Raw genomic sequence first — 26838 nt, 5'->3', positions numbered from 1 at the left:
CAATCCTATGTCTACTCTTTGGAGGGAATGTTGAGGATATATGGAGGAAGATAAAAAGTTGCTAGCCTGTGCATTTTGAGACAAAGGTGGCCTGGAGAGGAGAGGAAGAGGGGTGGCTACCACTCCTTTTATTGCCCAGAAAGGCAATTTGTTTCAGGATTCAGGGGAGGGGAAGGAGCAATGGGGATGCCTTCCTCACTCACTTCATGCAGGATGCCCATGTGATAGAGAAGTACAGGCAAGGACAGGCTTTTCCCAGCTCCAGTGGACATTTTCAGCAGCTTGGACATGGGGGCAGGAGAGAAATGCAACAAGGATGTTACCCTCAGTTGCATCATGACTAGTCAGCTTGTGCTGGCAAAGAAGCTGCAGGCTTTTCCAAAGGTTCTTTTCAGCCCAGAAAGTGGTGGTAGTTGTTTCTGCATTGTGGCGTGGTTGGAGAGAGAAGTGACAGAGATGGCCTTCCCAGTCACTTCATGCACCATGCACCTGCTCAGGCAGGCTTTTGCAAGGCATTTGTGGCAAGATAGAGAACAGGGGAAATATTAGTGATCTGTGAGGGATAGAGAGAGAGAGAATGTAAATAGACACTATGGAGAGACCTGGTCTGAATAGAGATATTGGATTCTTGTCTCATTACATATGCTAAAGCTATTTCTTGTCATCTGCATACTATCCCTTGCTTTTTCCTGTAGTTAACAGGTTTACCATACCCATCTCATCATCTACTACCATTCTGAGAAAAATCCCACCCCACCCTCCCACTATATATACGGGTCTGGTGACTTCTGTTTCAGTGTATCTGAAGAAGTTTATCCATAGCTGTCAACCCTCCCTGCTGTTTCCCAATGCTATAATAAGGGAATTTCCCGCAAAAAAAGGGAAAGGTTGACAGCTATGGTTTATACCCAGAACAAACTTAGTTGGTCTCTAAGGTGCTACTGGACAATTTTTTATGTAAAGAGAGAGATAGAAGCCAGAGGTAAGCAAATTGGTACTGAAAAAAACCAACCATTACATTACTCTATGATCACACTTAACACACTTATACCAAGAACAAACTTAGTTGGTCTCTAAGGTGCTACTGGAAAGAATTTTTTATTTTATTTTGTTCACACTTAACAAGTTAGCAGAGTGAACTAACCAATGTAACTTGAAAAACTGTGCCCACCTTCGTAATTTCCATGCCCTCTGGGGGCTGAGTCTGTCCCAGGTACTTATACAGGTCACGCCGCTCTATTTTACATAAAATTTCCCGTGCTTCTTTCAGCTCTGGCTGATCAGAATGAAGAATCCTTAAGAAGATCTCATCTGCCAGTATTAAACAGATCAAGTCATTAAAGTCAGCTTTTCTTTTGCATAATTGAAACATGTATTATGTGTCAGAATTTAAGAAATGTTTTTTATGCTATTATAATCGTAGTCAGCTGGAAATTATCTTTTGCGTATCTGCAAAACGAAACTCACAAGACCATATTCAATTCAACAGTCAGATGGAAAAAAACAAGATTCTGCTGTGTCTCAACAGGGTTAAGATACAGTTCTGTGGGTTTCTTCTTTAACTGCTTTGGCAGTAAACAAAAGGCACCAGAAGGTAACATTTTTGAAAAATAATTATATCCTCAAACAAATCAAAGCTTAACAACCTCAAAGTAGCTTATGGTAAAATGTGCATAAAATGAAACCAAATCAGGAAACATCATTTAAAAAAACACATCAAAAACATCCACTCATAAACCAAAAGAGCACAGAGAAAGGAAAGCAGCCCTAACATAGTCATAACAAGAAGAGTCTGTTTTTTGAGCTGAAGACCTTCTAATACAATGCCTATACACAGCAGTAAATAAGAGCACAACTAGAAGCACCTGACTCTACTAGTAAATAACACTTCAATTACCACACAACTGGGATTAGGATGGTGAGAAGGGGTCAAGGGCAAAGGCTTGACTTTCAAAAAAGCATTTCTTAAGGCTCTGTGAAAACTGGCAGGTCCATTGTAAGGGGTGGCAAGATTGGGCACCTCTCAAGGACACACACACGTCCACTGACAATAATCTCCTGCTTGTTCATCTGCCTCTTGCTCCAAAATGGAGGAGATGAACAAGGAGTATCTCCATCCCCATCGTTCAGCCCAGACACTGAGGTCCAGTGCCAAGGGCCTTCTGGAGGTTCCCTCCTTGCGAGAAGTGAGGTTACAGGGAACCAGGCAGAGGGCCTTTTCAGTAGTGGTGCCCACCCTGTGGAATGCCCTCCCATCAGATGTCAAGGAAATAAACAACTATATAACTTCTGAAGGCAGCCCTGTTTAGGGAAGTTTTTAATGTTTGACGTTTTATTCTGTTTTTAGTCCTCTGTTGGTAGCCGCCCAGAGTGGCTGGGGAAACCCAGACAGATGGGCTGGGTTTAACAACAACAACAACAACAACAACAACAACAACAACAACAACAACAGTGGGGAGAAAGAGTAGTAGTAACTGCCATGGCCTGCTTGCTCATTGGGTTCCTCTGGCCAGCAAGCAGGCATCTAGCAATGATGAGGCAGAGGAGCAGCTGTCATCAATGGCAGTGAAGGAGCATACCCACTGAGAGAGAGGGGTACATTGAGGGCATCTTGTCCAAGAACCACCAAAAACCTGGGCTCAGCACTAGTAACCAGAAATCTATACATCCCTCATAGCTTCCTTTCCCTTCCCCCATTACTTTCTGTTTTGTCCTGCCTTCCTCCTCCTCCTCCTCCTCTGCCAATTTGTGTAACAAATCTTTCTCTTCTACTCAGTCACATTGGTTCCAAGATTCTCACTGCTCCTGGCTAAGCTCTGGACCCTCTAGCTCGAGACAACAGGAGTACTGAACAAGCCATTTTGGTTTCAGTTTTGAATCAACACCATCCAATACACACCCATCCTACCAAGATTTTTACAGGAGCAATAGATCAAAAAGAGAATTTGCACAAGTGGTTATATATCAAACCTATTCAAATTAAACGGAGCTGATAAGCTCCTTAAGGGCTTTCAGAGGGGTAAAAAGAGAGGCAGGGAAAAAGAGGAGGCAATTTTTATTTTTCTCTTTCATAAAACTGGGAGATGGGGAAGTTTGGAAAATGTGTGGCCATAGGTCTCACCCTTGATAGTTCTGCCACATACTTTCCTTCAGCATAATTCCCAACTCTGGAAAGTAAGGGCTCACTTCTATGTGCTGCTTTCTCTTGTGCACAAGCTCAGTCCTTGATCCCCATCAGTTTTGGGGAGAGACATGGGGGCAGGACTGTAATCTTATAAACATACATAGAGGGTTTTTTTGCATGCATCAGAGGCCTGTACTATCTGCAGTTTATAAATAGGATGTGCAGTTTATAAATAGGTAGAGAAATGCTGCAAGTTTGCAATACAGGATCCTAGTTTTCTGGAGATATGTTAAGAAGGGGAACAAATCTGTTTCTTATACTATAGATAAATAATTACAGTGGTGCCTCGCAAGACGAAATTAATTCGTTCCGCAAGACTTTTCGTCTTGCGGAAATTTCGTCTTGCGAGGCACCGTTTCCCATAGGAACGCATTTAAATTTCATTAATGCGTTCCTATAGGGGGAAAAGTCCGGGGGCCCCTTCCGACCGGCACCGGAGCCGCGCCACGTTTTAAGGCTGCAGTGAGCGAACAGCAGCGCTGCTGTTTGCTCGCTGCAGCCTTAAAACGTGGCGGCACGCGGCTCCAGTGCCGGTCGGGAGGGGGGCCGTCGGATCACGCCCACCCACCCAAGCTGGCGGGCGCGATCCCACAGCCCCCCTCCCGACCGGCACCGGAGCCGCGCCGCCACGTTTTAAGGCTGCAGTGAGCGAACAGCAGCGCTGCTGTTCGCCCGCTGCAGCTTTAAAACGCGGCTCTGCGCCATAGCTGTAAAGGCTTACCTTTTGGCTCCGGTCGGGAGGGGTGTCGTCAGATCGCGTCCGCCATCTTGGATCGACTGCGCATGTCTGGTACCTCACCAGACGAATTCGTCTTGCGAAAAACAGCCATAGACGAATTCGTCTCGCGAGTCAACTAAAAACTCGCAAAACCCTTTCGTTTTGCGAGTTTTTCGTTGTGCGAGGCATTCATCTTGCCGGGTACCACTGTACTTCTTCAAACCTAGTGATAGAAACACTTCACTTCCTTCATATGCATACAGCAGAATATATAACTCCTTTACATAATGCAATGCACAATGTTTCATTTAAGTGCCATAACAAAATGGTACTCTGACAGAAATACTTCCTAAATTGATGCAATTAGAATTTAGGTGTCAGTTTAATAAGCCCATACCTGTTAGCTTAGTGTAGGCTTCCATGTCTTCTCGTGCTGTAGCGATATTGTACGTTTTCCCTCCAGAGCCCTTTATGCTGATATATTGGTTAGCTTTCAAAAAGGCATCTGTAATCCTGATATGAAACATGCAACACAAATGAGGAAAAATCCATAACTTCAATATTAACTCCAGATCAAGGATTTCGCAATGGCTTTGGATATTTGGAAATAATTTTCCAAATTAAGACTGCTAGAAAAGAGCAATACAAAAACACCAAAGGTGGTAAAAATCAAACCATATACCGTAACTGGTTTTCTAGTCATCAAAATCCACTATGAAAAACGATTAAGGAGAAGGGCAGGGACATTGAACAGTTTCTCAATGAAACACTCCAGAACTAGGGCTACAAAATTTAATTGATCAATTGGTTAATATTAATTAATTTTTAAAAATTAATTAAATTCAAATTGGTTGAATTAAAACACACCCCCAAATAAATCAGGCAACACTTCTTTAAAAATATTTGTAGCTGGCAAGCACCATTGTAGAAGAAGCATTCCTCTTTCAGTCATATATTATTAAAATGAATTAATATGCAAGCTCATACAAATGTAATCAATCAACTAACGTAAGATTGGCTAGGATTTCTTTAGTTACTGCCCTGTCTAGGGCATATCAACATGCACTTACTTACATAGTTTCAATGATGTTGCTAATTTTATGTTGGTAGGCTCTGCGGTGCAGACAATTCCGTGTGTGGAACATGTCATACAAATTTCCAACCTCCTAAAGTCCAAGATAAAAACAGTATTTTATTAATCTTTTATATTAAAACCACAGTTCCAAGACTTATGAAACATTCAGAATGGGTAAAGGATGTGGGACACAACATCATGTTGGAAGATTGGGAAAAGCTATGGAATACAAACATAAATTTTTCAGCATGCAGTTCATTAAGAGAAAATATTATGAAAATGATGTACAGGTGGTATTTAACCCCTGTGAAACTGGCCAAAATATACCATGGTCAAAGTAACAAATGCTGGAAATGCAAACAAGCAGAAGGAACCTTCTTCCATATGTGGTGGTTGTGCCCTAAGGTGAAAGACTTCTGGGATGAGATATATAATGAAATTAAAAGAGTGTTGAAAAACACATTTAAGAAGAAACCAGAGGCCTTTTTACTGGGCATCCTAGGCCAGGACATGGTTAAGAATGATAGAAATTTGTTTTTGTATGCCACAAAAGCAGCTGGAGTTTTGATAGCAAAGAACTGGAAGACAGAAGAATTACCAAAGATAGAAGATTTGTACCTGCCTTCCATGATAACCCATACCTTCCCTACCCACTGTCTCTAAACTTATAGTCATGATGGCTATATTAACTCCAGTATCAGAGGCAGTATGCCTCTAAAAACCAGTCTCTGGGTATGACAAGCAGGAGAATGCTGTTCTGCTGATGTCCTCCTTGTGGGCTTCCCACAGGCATCTGGCTGGCTATGGCAAGAACGTAAGGTTGAATTAAACATACTTTTAGTCTGATCCAGCAGGGTTCTTTTTGTGTTCTTATTTATGGCCCTTAAACACCGGCTCCAAACCATCACCACATGGTCACCCATATGCTATAATAAGGCTATACAGTATAAGGCTATACAGTATACTTCCTACATGTAGTGAGGCTGGTTGAGATGAAAGGTAATGGCTTGCCCAATACCTCGTGCTCCCAAAATTCAGTTTTCTCTCAAACATTCTGTTCTCAAATAACAGAGAAAACTTATACTGCATTGCCTCCTATTCACTTGGAGATTTACTTCTCAATTTATACAGCACTAGCAGACTGCAAGTTTATCTCCATCTGGACTCATAAGATCCACAGTCTTAAAGCTCACTGGGTGGCTTTGTGTAAACATTGGCTTTCAGGTTAATTTGCCTCTCAACACGGAGTGACACCAAAGTGAGACAGTGTTTCCCTGAGCTCCCTGAAAAAAGGGGGGGGATAGAAGAACGAAATAGACAAAAAATTGACGGTGAATTTTTCAAGCTGCCAACACTATTTTAGTTGGCATTCTCTACTTTCCTCAAGAAAGCTTACCTTGTCACGGGTACAAATATGCTTCTTTTCCTCAAATACGCAGACACGAGCAAATTTAATGAAGCGTACGTAATCAAAGTTGTTCTGGATTCCAAGATGGTGACAATCCCTAAATATATTCCAGAAACAGACAGGAGGTAAGGTCATTCAATTAAAAATTTGGTGGTTGCACTGCCCAAGGAAAATGGGGGGGGGCACATTTTAAAATTACGGGGAGGGATCAGGAAGATGCTTCCACTGGGGACCTTACCTTTAAATAATGTAAAAGGACTCTCAGGGGATTTTTTGAGACTCTATATCCAGCAATTTGCTCAATGTAATAATAATTTAAAAATCAATTGCCAAAGGATTCTATTTTTTTCACATTCCCAAAATATAGATATATAATCTCCAGACATGCTTCCATAATAGCAACTGCAATTTTCTTCAGACAAATTATGGTTTAGCATGAACCTGTGGCTGCTTTGCTCCTCCCTGGCTGTTCTGCTGTTTTGCTGCACTAAGCCATAGTTTGGCTTAGAACTCTCCTAGAAAAACCAAGAGCCTTAAACCAGAGAACAAAGTCACAGCTCACTGGAGAGAGCTAAATCACATGCCTGCATGCCACACTAAGACAAGCCATGGCTTAGCTCAGCACAGCAGCAGAACTAGAGAAGAGCGAAGTGGCTGCCATCTCCTCCTTGGAACCTGAACACTCGGCCATGGTTTGGTTTAATGTGATGTATGAAACTGGACACTGTTTAATTTGAAAAAATATTGCTAAATGTTATTTAAACTGCTTAATATACAGTACTGAAAATTTCCGAGTGGTTTTCATAAAAACAACAAAAATACAAACATGTGATAAAAACACAACACAACTGTATTTCACACAAAAAACTGAGCAAGTTTACAAAGCAAAAAAATTAAAAACTAAGAGCCAGAGTCCAGGAAAACTTAGGCAATATGTTTTGAAAAGCTGTTCAAGGGCCATTATCATCTCCACTTCATGAATTACCCAAAGCAGAGTATTGCAGAGTGGTGGCTATCTCCAACAAGGATTGATTCCATGTTGCAATTGCCTCTCCTCGGAAGAAGCTATCCCCTCCAGAAAGAGTTGTAGTTTGTACACCTACCGAAGTTGGTAGTGGGCACTACGAGCCATTGAGGTCACTTGAGCCTCTAGTGACAGCAATGGATCTAGGAGCATCTCCAAACTACAACCTTGAGAGGGAATGCAAACCCATCAGAACTGGTGAACAGCCCATCCATAGGTTTCTGTAGAGGTTTGGAGCTTTTAGAGTTAACAAGCTCAACCAGGTTGTCCCACCCACAGGAGGAAGAGCGTCACCGGATGCTCTGTGTACTGTTGTACTTTGTAATGTGATACTTTCTGTTTCTGTGTCCGGAGAACGGAGAGAAGGGAGAAGCCACCAACATGGCTTGCGTCTCTCCAGGAATGTAGATTTATGCCTTGTAAAATAAAGCTTCTAGATTAGAAAGAAGCCGGACTCTGTTGTCTGTAATATGCTGGCATACACAACCCCGCTGCGTGAGAGAAGATAAGAGAAGATAACTCTGCTGAATAGTACAGGAGACGGCAGCAAGGAGAACGTACAGGAGAGGTACGTGCGCTGAAGGAAGCGTGCCGGGCTCCAAGGTGTACTAAGGTTGGTTTGAAGTGTTTCCAACAATCAAAAACACTTCAGGTTATGGATCCAAGCTTTTACCGATTCTCGACTGATTCTGGAGCAGTTCCAAGGATCCAGAACGTGTGTGCCAAGCTGAGAAGTGCCTCCCTGGTTTGGACTGTGATGGAGCATCCAGGGAAGTTTGCTTTGCCAGCAGGAGCATTCAGCAGTCTGCTGAATGGCTCAGGAGCCTAAAACCTGCTGCCAGAGGTTGGAGGGCAGCAGGAAAGCCCAGATTGAGGTGTGCCCAAGCAGTGTACCCTCTCTGGTGAAACCCCCATCTGTGGAGCCGGGTGAGAAGCTACAGATTCGTAAGTACGCTACCCCTGGGCAAGATGGAGGGAGCCATAGCATTCCCAGCAAGGAGGAGGGAAGCTTTTGTTTGCAAGCACCTCCAGCCTCACAGCTTCAATGCAGAGGGCTGTTCCCTGAGAGCGTTGATGTTTTGGCCAACGCCTGTGAGGAGGAAGGTCTGGCCAGTGCTTGTGAAGCCTGGAAGAAGACCCTAGCCCAGTTTCCTGGGGCTGAGGGACTGGCTGAAGTGGCTTTGGAAGGCTTGCCCCCAGCTCGGCTTATGGCTGTTGTGCAGCAACAGTGCCATGGAAAGCAGGAGGGGGGCCAGATCGCCGTGGGCTTTGCTCCCAGAAAGGGAGGGGCTGTTTCCAAGTCTGAAGCCAGCGTAAAGGCCTTGACTGTGGATCTGTGTTTTGGCACGTAGCCTGCACCTGGTCTTTTGTTGACGTGCATGGCTGAAGATAAGACCAAGGACATGACGTGTGGTACTGGCCATGAGAATCGCAACAGCTCTACCACAGCCCAGGCGGAAGAGGATGCCTACTGTTGTCGTGCAGTTGCCGTGGCAACGAAGGCCAACCCTGGTGGGCTGCATGTGATGGTTGCCGTCGTCGTCGTCATCGTTCCTCCTGGTGGACTTGTGAGGAACTGCGAGTCTCCTTCTACAGAGCAGTTCAACGTACTGACTGCTGCAGTCGAGAGGCAGTTTGTGACTGTTGGAAGCAAGAGACAGTTTGTCGTGCTTGAGACAGTCTCTGCAGGATTTAAAGGGACAGAACTGGCGTTTTCTGTGGCTGTTGACATAACTGTGTATTTGTTTATGTCAAACCTTCTGTCCAATGTTTTTGCTGTTTGTTTTGTGCTTATCACCTGTTCTGATTGCAGGGGTCAGAAGATGCTTCTACGCATGAAAGGCAGCCAGGACGGGCTGTTTGCTGTTAAGAAGTCTCAATCCAGAACAGGGGGAGGTGGCACTGATGGAATGCTTGCTCAGTGCACCAGTGTGCCCGTGCACCACTTATGTTTGTGTCAGTGGTACCAAAGGCTGGCAAGTCGCCACTGGGACAGTGTGCTGAAGCAGCCTGAGTTCTCTGAAGGGTGCAAGTTAAGGGCATGTAACAGCTTTCTTGATTGCAGGGTTTGCAAGGTCGAGGAGTCGACATCCTGCTACCCCGCGTCTGAAAGGGAAACCACGCGTCCCTTTTCCCTGGTTCATGTGGCTGTTTCTGAAGGGATGCCAGAAGCTAACCTGGGGGGAGCGTGTTGTTCTGAGTGTTTGGCTGATGCTTTCTCTCACCACATGTGGTCTGCGTTGCTCAAGGAGGCAACTGAGGCAGCACCACTGGTTGCAGTGGAACAGCAGGTTTCTACTGGAGTAGGCTGTTCCCAGGTCCTCAGTGAGAGGGGGAGTAAGCACAGTGTGACTAACCTGTTTTCTTCACAGGTATGTGGTCTTGCAGAGAGGCAGCAAAGGATGCTGCATGCTGCCACTGAAGACATGCTCTTGGATGCAGAGCTTCCACAAGGGTTCTGGGTGGAACTGGGTGGTACCAAGGTTCCGAAAGTGTTTTTCTGTGGGTACGAACCCAGCTTGCATAGCTGGAGGTTAGTTAGCCCAGATAGTGACCAGACCCAGGTTCTAGTCAGCAGGAGTGCTGAATTCTTTGAGCAGAATGGATTGGAACACATCCCTAGAAGCCCTGATGTTCTGGATGGTCCTGTCAGTGATGGACAGGCAGATACGCCACCTGCTGGTGGCGGTGATGGTCCAGGTGGATCAGCCCCAAGAGGGGGTATTGCTGTGGCTTTAGCACCTGCTGGTGGCTCGGGCCGAGTTCCCGGCCATCACCAGGGTGCAGCGCAGCTAGGGGCAACTCCAAGGCAGCAGCCTGGGAGTGCACCCGCATCTCCTATGTCACGGACTAGGAGGCAGGCCACGCTTGGTGACTCTTTGTGTGGCAACTCTTCTCCAGGAGAGCCTGGCGCAGGTCTCGTCCTGGTGCAAGAGGGGGGTTCTTTGGCAGTGGAGCAGGAGCCCAAAGGCGCGCCAACGTCATCTTTGGGTGGTTCAGTTAGGATGCACAGGCGCAGCAAGTCTGTAGGTGAGGTGCCTGACGTCAAGGACGTGCAGGTGGAGTCCAGTGCAACTGGAGCAGAGGGAGAATCTGAAGTGGTATCACAGCAGTCTGCACGATCCACTGAAGGGATTCTGTCCGAAAGGTTCACGGCCACTAGCGTGAGTGCTTGTTTGGTTCCGTGTGAACCGGAAAGCCTTGTGAAGGTTCAATGGGTATCTCAAGGTGAGGCCCAGAAATGGCAGGATGCCATGGTAGAGCAGGTAAGCTCAATGAGGTCTTTGGGTGTGTGCACAACCACGACGCTGTTAGAAGGTCGTTGGGTGTGCAGACTCAAGACGGCAGCAACTGGCAAGTTGCAGTGCGAGGCTAGGTCAGTAGCCAGAGGTTTCGCTCAGGAGGAGGGGGTCCATTGTTCCGAGCTACTGGACGCGCCCTCTCTCAGAAGCGAAACCACGCGCATGCTGTTAGCGGTCGCGACTCAAAGCAGCTTTGAGGCAAGCCACTTTGGTTTGGATGCCTGTTTGGATTCCGACCTGGACGGGGAGAGGTACGAGGTACCTCCGCCAGGGTTCGAAGGCAACAGGCCGAATCAAGTGTGGAGTTTGCACGAGGCAATCACTGGCTTGAAGGAGTCAGCCAGAGATTGGTCCTCAGGCGTGCAAGAAGCTTTGAGAAAGCTAAGTGTCAGCCAGAGTTGTGCTGATAGCTGCCTGTTTCTGGCAGGAGTAAGCCCAGAACAGGGTCTAGTTCTGCAGTCCAGTGCGGACATGCTTTACCTGGTGGAGACCAGGGGACAGGTGCAACGGTTCGCAGAGGAGCTTGGTCAGTCTTTCCAGCTCAGGAACCTAAGCCCTGTTGGTGTTTACCTAGGTGTGCAGGTAGACAGAGCCGAAGACGGTAGTGTCTTGCTCAATCAGACTAGCAAGGTAGTGCAGTCGTTGAAGAAGTTCAGAGTGTCTGAATGTGCTAGTGTCAGAACACCCATGGAGACGTGTCTAGGTGAGGACAGTCAGACCGGGGAACGCTCTGAGTTCGAGAGCCCCGAGGTGTTTAGGTCAGCTCCTGGGAGGCTGTTGTTTCCTTCATGGTTGAGCAAACCTGACATAGCAGTTGCTGTGGATCTGTTCAGCAAGGTGGCTGCAAATCCCAGCGTGCATGCCTGGAATGGCATGGTGAGAGTGCTCCAGAGTTTGCAGGAGACTAAAGAGTTTTGCCCGGAGTTGTCAGCTACCGGTGAGCCCCAGCTCACGCGCTGGTACGACGGCAGTTGGGCAAATTCCGAGGACAGGAAATCTGTGTCCGAAATGGTTGTACAGTGTGGAGGAGCTCTAGGCGGGCTGAAGTCCCGATGCCAGAGCCTCATTGCTCGTTCTCGTGCAGAAGCCAGGTACAGTGCGTTGTCAGTGCTTTGCAGGGAACTGGAGTTCTATAGGTGTTTGGTCCAAGAGATCTGCGTTCAGAGTTGCCTGCCCATGATAGTTTGGGAGGACAACCAACTCTGTTTGTTGGTGGCAGAGTCTGGACAAGTCAAGGCCAGACCCAAACACCTAGACGTTCTCTTTCGAGACGTGTACGTTCAGACCGGCTTGAAGAAGCTGAAGTACTGTCCTGGTCAGGTGAACCAGAGGGTTGGGTTCACGAAGCCCAGGAACTTCCAACGTCATGGGGAGTTCTGTGAGGGTTTGTGTGAGGTAAGCTGCAAGCTTACAACGCCCCTGTGTGCGGGACAAGAGGGGGTGTAGAGGTTTGGAGCTTTTAGAGTTAACAAGCTCAACCAGGTTGTCCCACCCACAGGAGGAAGAGCGTCACCGGATGCTCTGTGTACTGTTGTACTTTGTAATGTGATACTTTCTGTTTCTGTGTCCGGAGAACGGAGAGAAGGGAGAAGCCACCAACATGGCTTGCGTCTCTCCAGGAATGTAGATTTATGCCTTGTAAAATAAAGCTTCTAGATTAGAAAGAAGCCGGACTCTGTTGTCTGTAATATGCTGGCATACACAACCCCGCTGCGTGAGAGAAGATAAGAGAAGATAACTCTGCTGAATAGTACAGGAGACGGCAGCAAGGAGAACGTACAGGAGAGGTACGTGCGCTGAAGGAAGCGTGCCGGGCTCCAAGGTGTACTAAGGTTGGTTTGAAGTGTTTCCAACAATCAAAAACACTTCAGTTTCCATCCAGCCCTCATCTAGCCCAGGCACCGGTTTAAATCATGCATGACTTCTCTTGGTTCATATGTTACAGAGAAACAGCATATGGTGCTACCTTGCCCCAAATCTCGTAGAGGTCACCCCCAGCAGCTGCATATAGATACTGAATTTATTTATTAAAAGTATTCATATGCCCTGCATCATAAATATATATCACATCGGTTTACAACAACATAAGACCATAGAATAAAATCATAGAAAGTACATGAAGTACATGTACATGGAGAAATACCTGGGCTAGGTATCTCTCTCTATGAGAGGTGGGCTACCTGGGCCCTCCAGATGTTGCTGAACCAACCCCAACCATTGGCCATCCTGGCTGAGGTTGATGGGAGTTGGAGTACAACATCTGGAGTGCCACAGATTCCTCATTCATAGTCTATATCCTGCTCATACTGTATACATGGCTCTCTCACCTAAGATATATTGTTCCAAATACATTTACAGTATTAGTTTTCAACATAACAAAATACAGGGTTAACCAATAAGCATATGGTTTATATAGTATGATATCATATAGTATTTAAAGATAAAGAGTTTTTAATAATAGATAGATATCCCATTTAAGTTGGACCACTAAGATCTTCCATTAATTGGTTTGTCACTTTATAGGTAAAATGTTCCCAGTATTGTTTCTCCATAACAGAAATCTTTCAAATGCTTTAAAATGAGCAAAGTCCATACCTGGCAAAGTAATCCCATTTATCAACATCAATGCCACTTGTTTTGTTGGCCACTATCTCATAAAGAAAGCCTTTTTCTTCAGGTCGCCCACGGTAAGGCCACTGGAGAAAAGGGTGGAAATACCCAAAAGTAAAGAATACATTACAATAAAGCAATCTACTCTGAGCACCAAACTGGCATGGAAGTAGGGTTCGAAGAACTCTTTGTACATGCTGGAACAGATTAATTGATAACTGCCAATATTTTAATAATTAGGGATAAAAAGTGGTGGAGCTAATAATCACAGCCTAGTTTTGTGATGGAAACAACCTTGGCTAGCCAGGTAAATGGCTTACGCTGGAATATGGATGCAAGGAGCACAGCCCTCTTGGTTCTTCTGAACTGTTGACCATGGTATTCTTATCGGTCAATTGTCTGGTTTGGGCCTAAGTAGTACTACTCCTTCCTGGACAACTGGTTTGAATCATATTGGCAAGCACATGGAACAGGACATTGTTGGCCACAGCAGCACATTTAGGAAATTCAATTCCATGTGGTATTAGGCAAGCTCTAGCTTTATAGTTTGAAGCTGACCCTGGAAACCCATTTTCCCCTCAGTCACTTTTAACAGTTAATTTGAACTGGGCTGCAAAAAACAGTAGTAGTATTTCATTTATAGTGTGCTTGCTTTTGAGGTGGCTTTTAAAGATTATTATAAAGTTTGGCTGTTTTTAACATATTCTGCATTGTTTCGGTGGCTGCCATTTTTATACTTGTACATCGCTTTGTGAAGTAAACTCTTTTGCTGCTCTCCAGGATAAACTGCAGGGCGACCTATTACTGTGTCACTTGTATCCGAAAGGAAGGGAACCATTAGATGCACATCTGTCTTTTGCAAGCTTACTCAGCAATACTTATATCTGCATAGACATGCATAGAATTTCATGAAGTATGAAGCAGCTCTGATCATTATTTGATCTAGCCCAGATCTACCCTAACTCATAACGATTCTCCAAAGCTTCATGCAGAAGCATTAACCAGCTCTGGACTGCCGTGCATTTTTTTAACTGGAAATGCTAGAACAGAGTGGAACCTTCCGAACACAAAGCATACGCTTTGCTGCTGAAATATGGCCCCTCTTCAAGATCTATAAAAAGCTCAACAACCAATGGTCCACAAAAAGCCTCCCACATGCAATGCATGTAAATTTTCCTTCAGAAAAGGTAACGCTATTAAGCATTATATTCCATTAAATTGCACAGCATTTACAAAGCAGAAATAAGACAGAGAACAAGACTTACTGAACTACTGTTGTTTTCAGTCTTAATGGGTCCTGCTATCTGCTCTTTGATAAAGTCTATATCTTCATCCAGCTTGAGACCATAATACTCCAGGACTGGTCTTAGCTTATTGGAAGTAATCAAGTGTTCAAACATCTTAACAGAAGCATCTTCATGCTACAAAAAAGGAAGTTTTAATTATTATTAATCAAAGTATATGCTGTCAAAACAAGCCATCATAACTGAATGCAAAAACATTAAGACAATTTGCATGTAATGCTACGCCATGGTTTAATGGCAGATGCAGGAGCCTGAAGCCAAGCATTGTGTGTGTGTGCTCCTGCTCCCCTCACAGGAGGGTGGCTTGAACACAGTTCAGATTTTATCCAGGGATGCTGTTTAAAACAAAATATTTAAAGTGCCACAAAAAGCAAATTTAACTAGCTTGTTAAACTAGCCAGTGTTTCTTTAAACCAGGTTCCCTCATTCAAGCATAATGCTGGATCACCCACTGCTGCAATAGCAAAGAAATACCAGCAGGGGTGGGAGAAGAGTAGTTTTCTAGTTTCACATTCATTCTCCAACTCAGCTGCTGAAATCACTAATTCCTGATAAGCAATGGAATGTTCAATAACCTGAGATGGCTGAAAATAGAAAGGTACTTAGAACAGCAAATGAAGCAGAGTAGCCACTGAAAGAAGACCCTAGAAAGGTTAATGGAACATAATCTCTGTGTGAAGAATGGACTGAGAAAATTCATAGAATTGTAAGGTTGAAGGGATCCCAAGGGCCATCTAGTCCAACCCCTTGCAAAGCTGGTAAACAATCCCTGACAGATGGTCATCCAACCTGTTTAGAAACCTCCAATGAACTTCACCACTTTCTGAGTGAGTCCATTCCATGTTTAGTCAGAATCTTCTTTCTTGTAATTTGAATCAAATGGTTCAGGTCCTACCAGCTAAGGCTAAAGCAACAGAAATCAAGCTTGCTCCATCTCCCATGTGACAGCCATTCAGTTAATTGAAGATGCCTATCATACTGTCTCTCAGTCTCCTCTTCTCCAGGCTAAACATACCCAATTTCCTCAACCCCCAGAACTGGACATAGTGCTCCAGGTGGGGTCTGACTAAGGCAGAAGAGAGTGGTAAACAGTAGGAATTTTAGTGACTATATTTCACCTTAAAAAAAAAAACTTCAGGAAATGTCTGGGTACTTTGATTATAAAAACACTATAATTGTTAAATGTGGTTAACATATTTTTAGACAAGACAGCATTCCCTTTAAAAAAGAAAGCAGTAATAACTGGTTGCATACCCACCTTCCATGCAGTTCCTGAACAAACACGAGGGATGAATCTTCCATCATACATGTGTGAAAATGGTCCATGACCTGAAAGTAAGAATTATGCAGTTCATCTGTGTGGCAAACGTTTGTGTGTGTGTGTGTGTGTGTGTGTGTGTACAGGTGCACACACAGCTAGCCAGACAAAATGATGTCTCCTCCCTCATGCACTGTTCTGGGGGTTCTTCCAACTCCTCCAGAGCCAATGCTTTTTTGTGGTGGGGAGATACGTGGGGAAAGAAAGGAGGGGCAGGTCTGTTGCACAAAAGGAAGACATTGAGCAGGCCTTCCACTGACAGGGCTGGTTAGGTTAGTCTTGCCCTCAGTTTAGAAATTTAAAAGTTTAAACCAATACTTTACAGCAAAAATCACTTGCCCCAAATCCAGTTCCCATCTAAATATTTTAGAATGGAATCGTACTTTTATTTACCTAACGTGCATCAATCACTTCATTAATAAATTTGGGAAGTGGCTTACCCAAATCATGACAAAGACCAGCGATCTGGACGCACAAAATATCCCTTTGGTTGATTTCCAACTCTGGTTGTCGCTTCTGCAGTGCCCGGATCAAACGGCCTGCTAGATAGCTGACCCTGTTGCAAGAAGGCAAAAGGTTCAGTTCTCCAGTTCTTGAATTTTAGGGTTATAAATAAAATAAAAACTTGCCCCACATTATATATTGTGAAATACTATTACACTTACTTAGCTCGTGAACTGCAAACCTATAGAGCAAGGTTGGTCCAAGGACCACATTGCTGGTCAGCCACATCTCCAATGCCCACATGCCAGGGATGGCTTTGCCCAATGTATGCACACATACTACACACAAACACCCACATTCAATTGACATACATACAAGACATAGCACACATTTTTATTCTCTCACACATGCAGTCCAAAACTCAAGCATGCACTCACACACAAACATGCATGTATAAATGCGCACACATACAAAATCAGCATTCCCAGCACTAGGGTAGAATGACTATAAATGCTGCTTTTATACTCTGCAGAGAAGGATCTGTAGAAGTTAAAAGGCAGCCTTTCCCCACCCCCACCAGCAATGGAGTGAGGGGGGGAAGCTGCTTTGTACACTTAAAAGGCAGGCTGTGGTCTACAGTATCTCTGACTTCAGTGCTGTGGTGCTTAGTGCTAAGACTGGAGAAAAAACATCTCTTTGGCTGAAATTGCTTAAAATAAACTAGGGGAGGAAATGCAACTAAACTTCCTCTCTTACTATGCCTGCGAATTTCATACAATGTTGCCTTAAAATGTTTTTTTTAAAGGTTACAGTCACTTGGGACAGGAAGGAAGCATTCCATATCAACAGGCCTCTCTATCCACCAACAATGTGCATTCTTGGAAGGAAGGAAGGAAGGAAGAAAGAACACAGTTTTAGTAGGAAAACTCAGTGTCAGAAAATCTGCTTACTTAGTTGAGTTTGGGTTTGGTGATCCTACATCCTCATGAAACCAAATATTGAACACACCAGCATATGAGATGACGGGTACTTCTAACTTTTAAAGATATGTTAGATGTAAATCTCCTTTAATGGAAGTTAACTTTGTTACCGGGAAATTTGAAGGGGGGTGAGAGACCTCCCACACACACACACCATGAGTCTCCGCTGCACATTAACAAACCATTCACTCATACACATTTCCCTGCCTTTCACCTGTCAAACCAAATGCCCTAGTGTCAAGAGAAAACAGCAACGTATCTGCAAAGGTATTGCATCTGCAAGGGAAGCTCAGCTCAGGAGCCTGTGATTCACCGCTGAGCAACAGGTCTCCAACAAAGGAAAACAGGGAAAGTGTCAATACCAAATGTAGGAATTCACTGATAAATGTATCTATGTACTAGCTCAATGGGAAAACTTTAGAAATTCATAAGAAATCACTTGTATCAATCTTCAGTTCCAATGGCTTTTAGGACCCAGGAAAGTGAGGCATAAGGGGAAGAGTGAGAGAGCCCACCATAAGAGTCTGCAGGGCCTTCCCAAGCAGTCATGAAGGTGATATTCTGCCCCAAGTGTCAGACAGATAATCATCTCAATCACAATGCCTAACCACCCCATAGTGGAATGAAGCCTGGTCAAGACAAAGGTGTGTATTTGAATTGACTCAGGGACCTGGAAACTGTAAATACTTTCCTTTGTACTGTGATGGAGTAAGTGTGAAAGACTATATTTGAGTTACAGGGCATGCCTGAATCTCAGGTTCTGAGATCACACCTTTTCTGTGACATATCTATGATGGCTTGGTGATGCAGAACCTTTGAAAAACTGATGTAACCCACTAATCGGGGCTTCTGGCTGCTTCATCTTTGTAGTAATTTATTGCAACAATAAACATCAAGTTTAATGGCTGCTATTTTGCTTCTATGTCCTGCTTTGAAGTCTCTTGCTTGTGACCCTGACCTGAACCAAAGAGATTAAAGGTTATGCGACTGTGGGGTGCTCCAATGACTTCCTGTTACAAGTAGAAGTGCTTTTGTTTTATGATAGGTTACTATAGAATTCAATGAAAATGCAGTGTTCAGAGGCACAGCCAGTCTGCAGTACCTGAGTGGTTGTGTATACCAGTTCAAGAAAAACAGAGCACCTGCAAAAAGAACTTGTGCCTTACCCAAGGGAATGCTCAAAACGGTTGTGCGATGCTCCTGGGAAAACATAATAAGTGCCACCCAATTGTTTGATGTATCTTAGACGCTGAAATTGAGGTGTGTCAATGATCCGAACAAGAAGAGGATGCATTTCAATGTGACCATGAATCGGGTCATTAAATACCTGGAAGATGTAAAACAAAATGTAAAACTATTGCAGATGATATATGAAAAACAGCAGAAGAAAACACTTTAGCTTTCACTTGCTTTCGCTATACTCAAAAGTTAGGACAATCACTGGATAACGAAAAGCATACATGGCTGCCCCTGTATGCCAAGATGAGCTGCAGCAGATTTAGCAGACAAGACCAATAGGTCCAACAGTCAAGAAGGTGGATTCTGCACATGCTGTAGAGGGAAGTGAGGGGCAAATGGACCTCATCAACCTGGGAAGGTAGTCGATCTAGGAGAAGGAAAACCAATTCCAATCCTCCGCTGCCTTGAGGTATATCTTTGGGAGAAGAAAAGACTAAGGAGTAAACTCTACTCAAATCCAGAGTGGAGCCCCTAAGACGGTTGGATGGCGCCTTGTATGCATCCTTCTGGCAACTCCTGCAGCCAAGCTGGTGCCAAACATATTGCTCTGCTTTCCTTTGGACCACATTAGTGAGGCCGAGAGTGGGATCTTGTCATTTGGGCAGCCAAGGACCTCCATATACACTGTCCAAGCTTGCATCCTGGAGAGGTCACTTCAATGCTGCTAACACAGCCATTTGACTTCATCCCTGGAGGCACCCTCCACTGTCTCTTGAGAACAAAAGGCTGCCATAGAACAAAAGGTTTTAATTCCTTAACTGACTGACAAGTAGCACACCCAAATAAAATAGATGTTGAGAACATGAAATGTGATGAGAAGTTTGTCCAGATTCAGATAATTTGTTTCAGAAAAAAATCATACATTTGTTCTTTGAGCTAAGCTACCGGTATAAACGAAAAACAATGGAGGGCAGGGCGAGGGGCCAGGGCCAGAAGGGGGCCAGCAATCGACCAAAACCTCGCAGGGATCGACCAGTAGATCGAGATCGACCTGTTGGACATCCCTGCTCTAATTCATGCTGTTTGTCACATATTTTATTTGTAGCATATTTTGTTCAAATTCAACATGGAAGTTATAGATATATATTGGATAAATGCATCAGACTTGAGTTGCAGCCTGATCTAAACCTGAGGCATGAATGATCACCAGCAAATATTGTTTGGCAGCCGAGCTTGCCATTATTCAAGGAATTGTTGAACTTATATTACTAATATTATCATATGCTTGTCTCAGTTGTCATTTAGCTGCCCATTCATTGGTAAGTTGCATACTGCTTCTAAATTTTAAGCGTTGTATCTAAGTAACTCATGCACAGACTAGATCAAGTGAAATCAATGGACTTGTTAGAGTAGACTCAGTGACTAGTGACTATGAGATCGCCTTAACCCAAATGTGCCCACTCTATCACTTCAATCGGCAGAATAGGCCACATAATACCCATTTTGCATTTTAAGCACTTGATTGTTTAGTGTGGTAACACCCACACTTTGGAACTCTTCCCTACTGATATCAAGCAGGCACATTCTTTTTTAGACAAGCCTACCCAGATGCTTAGAAAGTTGATGTAATTTTAATCTGTTTCAGTAATTTAATTTTTTGTATGTTTTAAAGTACTGTTGTAAATTTTAATGCTTTTATTGTTTTCTTTTTGTAAACCCCTTTTAAGTATTTTTTTACAATTAAGCAGTGCGTAAATTTTTATGAAATGAATAAATAAAATACTTAACTGAGCACTACTTTACTGGATAGCATTCTAATATTCTAGTAAAATTAATTTCAGTTTTCACTGGTGACCACAAAACAAGAAATACCCTAATTTGCTTACAAAGCATCCTCCAGGATTATCTCCAGCACCCTTTCTATAATATCTATCCAATACTTATTTCTTATTTGAGAAACATTTGAACTCATGCATACTTTTTTGTACAATGTAAGATGCTGCAGCTAAGGCCATCTTTAAAGAATGGTTCACAAAGCGTTCATCCACGTGTCTTTTTAATCCTCTATTAGCTATCATTTTCTTGCTGCCACACCTTATAGTGACCAGTTTGGGAGGAAGAAAAGCAAGGAATACAAATATTTCAGATAAATTTAACTTCAGAGTTTTATATTTGAAATGTACTGACTTTTATATTACAAACTTCTATTTTAAGCTACCTTTACTCTAGCAATTTTCATGGTCTTTCAGCTGCCATCATGGCTCAAGAAAAAACAGATGGTTCAATACCACCTTCAAAAATAGACTAACATTGCTTTCGGATTAATGCAAATGCTTCTCTCACCTTCATTATGTCAACATGCTTTTGTCCCAGTTTGCTCAGACAATTCAGAAGGTTCTGTCTCACTCCGGTCCTGAAAGTTATCAAGTATAAGTTAAGTTGACTGTTCCATATTTTATTAAATAATGTAGTGGACGCTAACATTAAGTTAATTGCTACTGTTCAGTGCAAGCATTTTTTAAAGTTTTCTGTAAAAGATCTTCAAAATATCTGGAACCTAATATTCTTAAACTCTACCAATTCCGTGAAGATTTATTCAGATGTCAAACTGTAGCAGTTTTTAAATGTACTTTCTCCAAGCTGTAAGCTGTACCCAATATTTGCCAATGTGGTACAAAAGAAGATGACTATACATCATTTTCATGTACAGGCCCGATCATTTGTGCATCTGTTTCTGCATACACAGTCACCAACTTATATTTGCTTCATTAATATGATGGCGGTTTTGTCTAGGAAAGCTCATTTAAACAACATGCAAAGGCAAAACTTGCTTAATGAGACTGTGCAAACATGCAGGCTCCTGCAGAGGATCTCACAGTTGCTTTACTCCTTCCCAGTCCTTTTTGCTGTTGTACCACAATGACCTAAGCAAAGATTTGGCTTAGCATGTAATCCAAACCAGGGCTCATGGTTAACCTCTCCCCTAACTAACCACCAGCAATAAGAAATAGTTAGGAAGCAGAGAGGCTAACCATGCACCCTGGTCTGGATTACATGCTAAGAAAAATTTTGACTTACTACAGCATGGCAGCAAAAAGAATTTTGGAGGTGAAAAGTGCCTTTAGGCAGCTCTCTGGAAGCCTGTGCCATCTCACTAAACCAAGGTTTGCCTTAGCATATTATGCAGTGCCATAAATCTGTCTGGAAGGGGTGCATTTCTGCATCATAAACAACAAATATGTTTGATTACCAAAAACTGCATAATATTCCAGTAGCCCTCTGTGTAAAAAGGTGTTTTTCATAAATTGTGTATGAATAGAAGTGTTATGGTAATATTAAAGGTATTCTTTTAATACAGTTTTTGTGACATCTGTCAAGTTCTCTATTCTATCCAACATTCAAAAATAATTACTTATCTCACTTTTTAAACAGCAATATATTTTAGTGCTAAATCTGCCAGCTGTGAGATTGCAGAGAAGAAAAGTAACATCCATTGTTATGTTGATTAATGTTGCAATAATTATTTAACACAATATGGCAAGTTCAAGTCCTGTTTCACTTTCCTGATTTCATGAAAATGCTTTACACACTGGCTTGGTTTGCATGTCACATTAAATCTTCGTTACAACAGAACTGCAGTTTAATGTGAACCACTGTTGAACTTGAGACCATTTCACTCCTCTGCTGATAAAAGATCAGGGTCACTAATCTATATTTCTTTAGCAAATGTACAAAGCTCAAGGTTGGCACTAAATATAGCAATGATCAATTTAGGTATTAGAAACACAAGCAGTCCAATCCTATGTGTGGCTGTTCAGAAGTATGTCCCACCAAATTCAATGGGACTTACTCCCAGGGAAGTACATATAGGATTGCAGCCAAATTCAAACTTCAATAGATTTAAGTTTTGCTTACCCAATTCCCATTTCTTCAAGTTCTGATTCAGTGAGGTAAAGGAAAGATGAACCAGCAATTTTTTTTTCTGAGGAATTAAGGAGACAACAGTTAGCTTATTTCGTTACTCTTAACAGCTTAGAATGTAGCACCATTGAATTTTCCTGTTTTCCCTATCCAGCTGCAGCCCACTGTGCAACACACTATACCAGGAAATTACTCCCTTCATGGGAGGTTTTTAAGCAGAGGTTGGATGGCCATCTGTCATGGGTGCTTTAGTTAAGATTCCTGCCTTGCAGGGGGTTGGACTAGATGACCCTACAGTTATATCTAATATGTTATAGAATCATATAATCAATAGAAGCCATATTTGGTATTACTCGTTGGAGGACATGCTTCCCTCCTTAGACAAATGGTGGGGGGGGGGTCTGTAACCACCACTAGGTAACAGTAGGTAAAGTGGCTGCTTTGATGCTGTAACTAATATAATCTAAATTTATTTTAGTTTTTTATTTAAGAACTATAACACTCTTCTTTATTTCTGATTTCTGCTTTACAAGACACCCATGAGTTCCAATTAGTACTCATTTGGTGCAGGGTATAAATCTAATAAATAAATCATCATCATCATCAAATCATATAATTGTAGAGTTGGAAGGAACTCTTGAGGGTCATCTAGTCCAATTGCCTGCAATGCAGGAATAAGCCAGTATTCACTGATACTTTAACATGAAGAGTCACCCGTATTTCTTATCTGCAAGTATGCTTTGGTGCAACCAGAAATATTTTGCACTGGGCATAAGCTAACTAACCTAATTAGCCTCCTAATAACATAATAACAATAATAAACAGTTTACAGTTATACCCAAATTAAAATAACTGCTAACCCCAACTAAACATTTAACCAACAACAACCCGACAAAAAGAAAACAAAGGAACCAAAATTAGAACTGTTAAAAACATTTAAAAACATTTAAGCCAGTTGCCCCAACCCAAAAGTGCATGCATGAAAAGTAATGTGGGGGATTTTTAGATCTGAATAAACGAATGACCTGACTTCTAGCTTTGATGATGTTGTGTCCTGATGGCACGTTTTGGCGATCCTCTGATACATACTTTGTGCATATATGTTTTTCCTACAAGAATATGTGCCTCCAATGTTATTTCTGTTAGGATTTTTATCTATCCTTAGCTGCTACAGCAAGGACTATTGTGTAAATCACATGAGTGTCTGAGAGAGTGTGGGAACGGCCTTCTTCTGCCTAAGTGTTGTTATTGTATGTTGGATGTGATTATGGAGTCTCTGTGTATAGACTGTAAATAAAGTAGTTTTGAACTACAGATGAGTCTTTCTTCTTGCTACATGATGCTAGAAGACCTGCGTGCTCTTTTCATGAGGAAAAGGTCGCAGATTACACGCCAGTCAGGAGTCTTGGGGAGTAAGTCTCCCCAGAGTGTTTTTCCAACAATTTCCTTATTCTTTGAGAACATTACAAGTAGAGACAGAACATATCAATGCTGGTTAATGCACAAATGATCCTGTACTGCCAATGGGCAGCTAAAGATGGGTCATTAAGGGAACAAAGCAGAGCAGAGGCTCTGTGCCAGAGGGCAAACAGGTGGGTCTACCTCCCTGTTGGAAAGACAAAAGGCCAGAGTAGTCAGACTGTGGTGGCTTGCAAGGGTTTTAACTAAAAGGCTTGTTTGAGAAAGAAGCACTCCTCCTTTGGGCAAAAGGAGGAGCACTTCTTTCTCAAGCTTTGGGAGGAAGGGTGACATATAAATCAAATAAATAAATACAACCCAAGTTAAAAGGAAAAGGGGATTTAAGGCAGCAACCCTAAACACACTTATCTTGGAGTGAATCCCACTGAGCTCAACAGACCTTACTCCCAGTAAGTCCCAGTAGACTGAGCTGCAAATGACTCTTAAGACAGCTCTTTTAAATTGGGGGTTGGGGGGGAGTTATTGGGTTGTCGTTTTTATTTTTATTACGTATTTTGTAGCTTTAAATCTTGATTTTATTCTGTGAACCGCCCTGAGACCCCTGGGTATAAGGCGGTATATAAATTCAATTAATAATAATAATAATAACGATAACAATAACACTATGACCATTGACTTCGGAACAAGCTATCCTGGATCTTACTCCTCAGAACGAATGGCCTTTCCCCTCTGGGAACTTACGGCAACACGAACCTCTGGGGCACCGGGAGAGCCAGTCTCGCCAGGGCATATATATGCGAGGATTCAGAAATCATTCCTATATTCCCAGAGGTTTTCCTGAACGACCCCGCCCTCAGGCGACGGAGCCCGTTATGCCCTGCTCTGGCAATCCACTTCATAACCTCCTCTCCTCACGGGGTCAGGAAGCGGGAACCGCTCGAGGGAGGAAACGGCGGCAGCAGCGTCGCTTCGGCCGGGCGCCCCCTTTAATTTCCGCCGAGGTTGAAATTCCCGGCGCAACGAGGCTGCGCATGCGAAGCGGCTCTCCGGTCCCGTTCGTCCCGCCCCGTCCCGCTTACCTCGGAAGCAGCGCAGCAGCTCCGGGTCTTCGAAGCCGCTCTTTCGCAGAAAATAGCACACTTCCTCGATGTCCCAGTCCCGCGGGTGGCTCCCGCAGGGATCCGGGGCGCCGCAGACGGAGACGCGCTTCTCCGGCGTGTGGAAGCCTTCGCCCGGGCTGGCGGGCCGTGGCCGCTTGAAGGCTCCTTCCCCGTTACTGCTCGACATCGCCCTCGGCTTCGAGGCAGGGACACCGCGCAGCAGCCTGCTCGGGAGAGATGAGAGACTGAGCAACCACCCGGCCTTGCCTTAACATACAGCTCTCCTCCTCCCGCCAGGGCCGGGAGTCACGTGACGGCAGTCCTCCAGTAAGGGATGCTTGCGTGGCTTGAGGCTTCTGTATCTAGGCTGGTGGTGTTGTTGTTTTTGGAGGGAGGCATAGAGAGAGTTGGAGAGTTGGGGCGGGTTGGACGTGAGGCTGATAAGCCAGACCCCTCAGCAGAGCTGGAGTTTTAGGAAGAGGCGGGAGGGGGCAAAGCATGAGGTTTAAAGCTCAGGGATGGGGAAACCTGTGGTTGGTCCCCATCCAGCATGTTCAGTGGCCAGAAGCGACGAGAGCTGCAGACCATTGGAGGGCATCTTGTTCCCCATCCCTGGCTTGATCTCCTGCCATTTGCGCAATAATCCACACCATACCTGCCCATAACCAGTGCCGGATTTACATATAAGCTAAACAAGCTATATCTTAGGGCCCCACTCTCTCTTATCTGTTCTAATAAAAGTATTGCTAAAAGTTCTGTTGTATGTATTACATAATGTTCTAAATGTTAGGAGCATAGCTGTCAACTTTTCCCTTTTCTTGCGAGGAATCCTATTCGGAATAAGGGAATTTCCCTTTAAAAAGGGGGAAAGTTGACAGCTATGGTTAGAGACTTTATTTTGGAGCTCCCTCCCAGCAGCAATTTCCCCCCTCTCTCCTTCCCCCACCCCCAAAAATTAGGCATTTCATTAGGGTTTCAGGCCTGAGGAGAGGTGACAACCCTACCCAGCAGACAGTCAGAGGAAGCTGGAATAGGCAGCTTTTTCTCCATCTCTCCATTATCTCCTCTTATCACGCTTTTCAGATGGCAAATAAAAGGGTAAGAAATAGAGACAGTGAGAGATTTTACTTTCATGGGCTCCATGATGACTGCAGATGGTGACAGCAGTCACGAAATTAAAAGACACCTGCTTCTTGGGAGAAAAGCGATGACAAACCTAGAAAGCATCTTAAAAAGCAGATACATCACCTTGCCGACAAAAGACCATTTGGTTAAAGCTATGGTTTTCTCAGTAGTGATGTATGGAAGTGAGAACTGGACCATAAAGAAGGCTGATCACCGAATAATTAATGCTTTTGAATTATGGTGCTAGAGGAGACTCTTGAGAGTCCCATGGACTGCAAGAAGATCAAACCTATCCATTTTGAAGGATATCAGCCCTGAGTACTCACTGGAAGGACAGATCCTGAAGCTGAGGCTGCAATACTTTGGCCACCTCACGAGAAGAGAAGACTCCCTGGAAAAGACCTTGATGTTGGGAAAGATTGAGGGCACAAGGAGAAGGGGACGACAGAAGACAAGATGGTTGGACAGTGTTTTCGAAGCTACTAAAATGAGTTTAACCAAACTGTGGGAGGTAGTGGAAGACAGGAGTGCCTGGTGTGCTCTGGTCCATGGGGTCATGAAGGGTCGGACACAACTAAACGACTAAACAACAATGGGGAGAGATAAGGGGAGATAAACAAAGGTGGAAGGGATGGATGGAGAAAGGAATGATGACAATCCTAAACTACGACTTCTCTTTCTCTTCATTGTACCCTACAGTAGTTCACAACTGGGTCATATAAATATT

At 43.7% G+C, this 26838-nt stretch overlaps 1 protein-coding gene across 3 annotated transcripts in view; it reads right to left on the bottom strand.

Moving 5' to 3' along the window:
- LOC117048857 (deoxynucleoside triphosphate triphosphohydrolase SAMHD1-like) overlaps positions 1-25267 on the bottom strand; it is a 28834-nt gene extending 3567 nt beyond the window's left edge. Inside the window, exons 1-12 of one of the 3 annotated variants that reach the window (XM_033153240.1) lie at positions 24966-25267; positions 22462-22528; positions 20890-20959; positions 18534-18694; positions 16384-16499; positions 15884-15954; positions 14587-14742; positions 13307-13407; positions 6374-6482; positions 4977-5068; positions 4300-4415; positions 1172-1311 (exon numbers count right to left, since the gene is read on the bottom strand). In XM_033153240.1, coding sequence (XP_033009131.1) covers positions 1172-1311; positions 4300-4415; positions 4977-5068; positions 6374-6482; positions 13307-13407; positions 14587-14742; positions 15884-15954; positions 16384-16499; positions 18534-18694; positions 20890-20959; positions 22462-22528; positions 24966-25173 — 1407 coding nt within the window. In that variant the 5' untranslated portion in view covers positions 25174-25267. Of the gene's footprint in view, positions 1-1171; positions 1312-4299; positions 4416-4976; positions 5069-6373; positions 6483-13306; positions 13408-14586; positions 14743-15883; positions 15955-16383; positions 16500-18533; positions 18695-20889; positions 20960-22461; positions 22529-24627; positions 24692-24965 lie in introns of those variants that run through there. The other 2 variants (XM_033153241.1, XM_033153242.1) reach the window with 2 other exon arrangements.
- Between the last annotated feature and the right edge of the window lie 1571 nt (positions 25268-26838).

Source organism: Lacerta agilis, chromosome 6 (genome assembly GCF_009819535.1).
Source record: "Lacerta agilis isolate rLacAgi1 chromosome 6, rLacAgi1.pri, whole genome shotgun sequence".
Taxonomy (NCBI): Eukaryota; Metazoa; Chordata; class Lepidosauria; order Squamata; family Lacertidae; genus Lacerta; species Lacerta agilis.
Note: the sequence above shows the minus strand (reverse complement) of the source record. Positions and strands in the feature narration are given on the sequence as shown.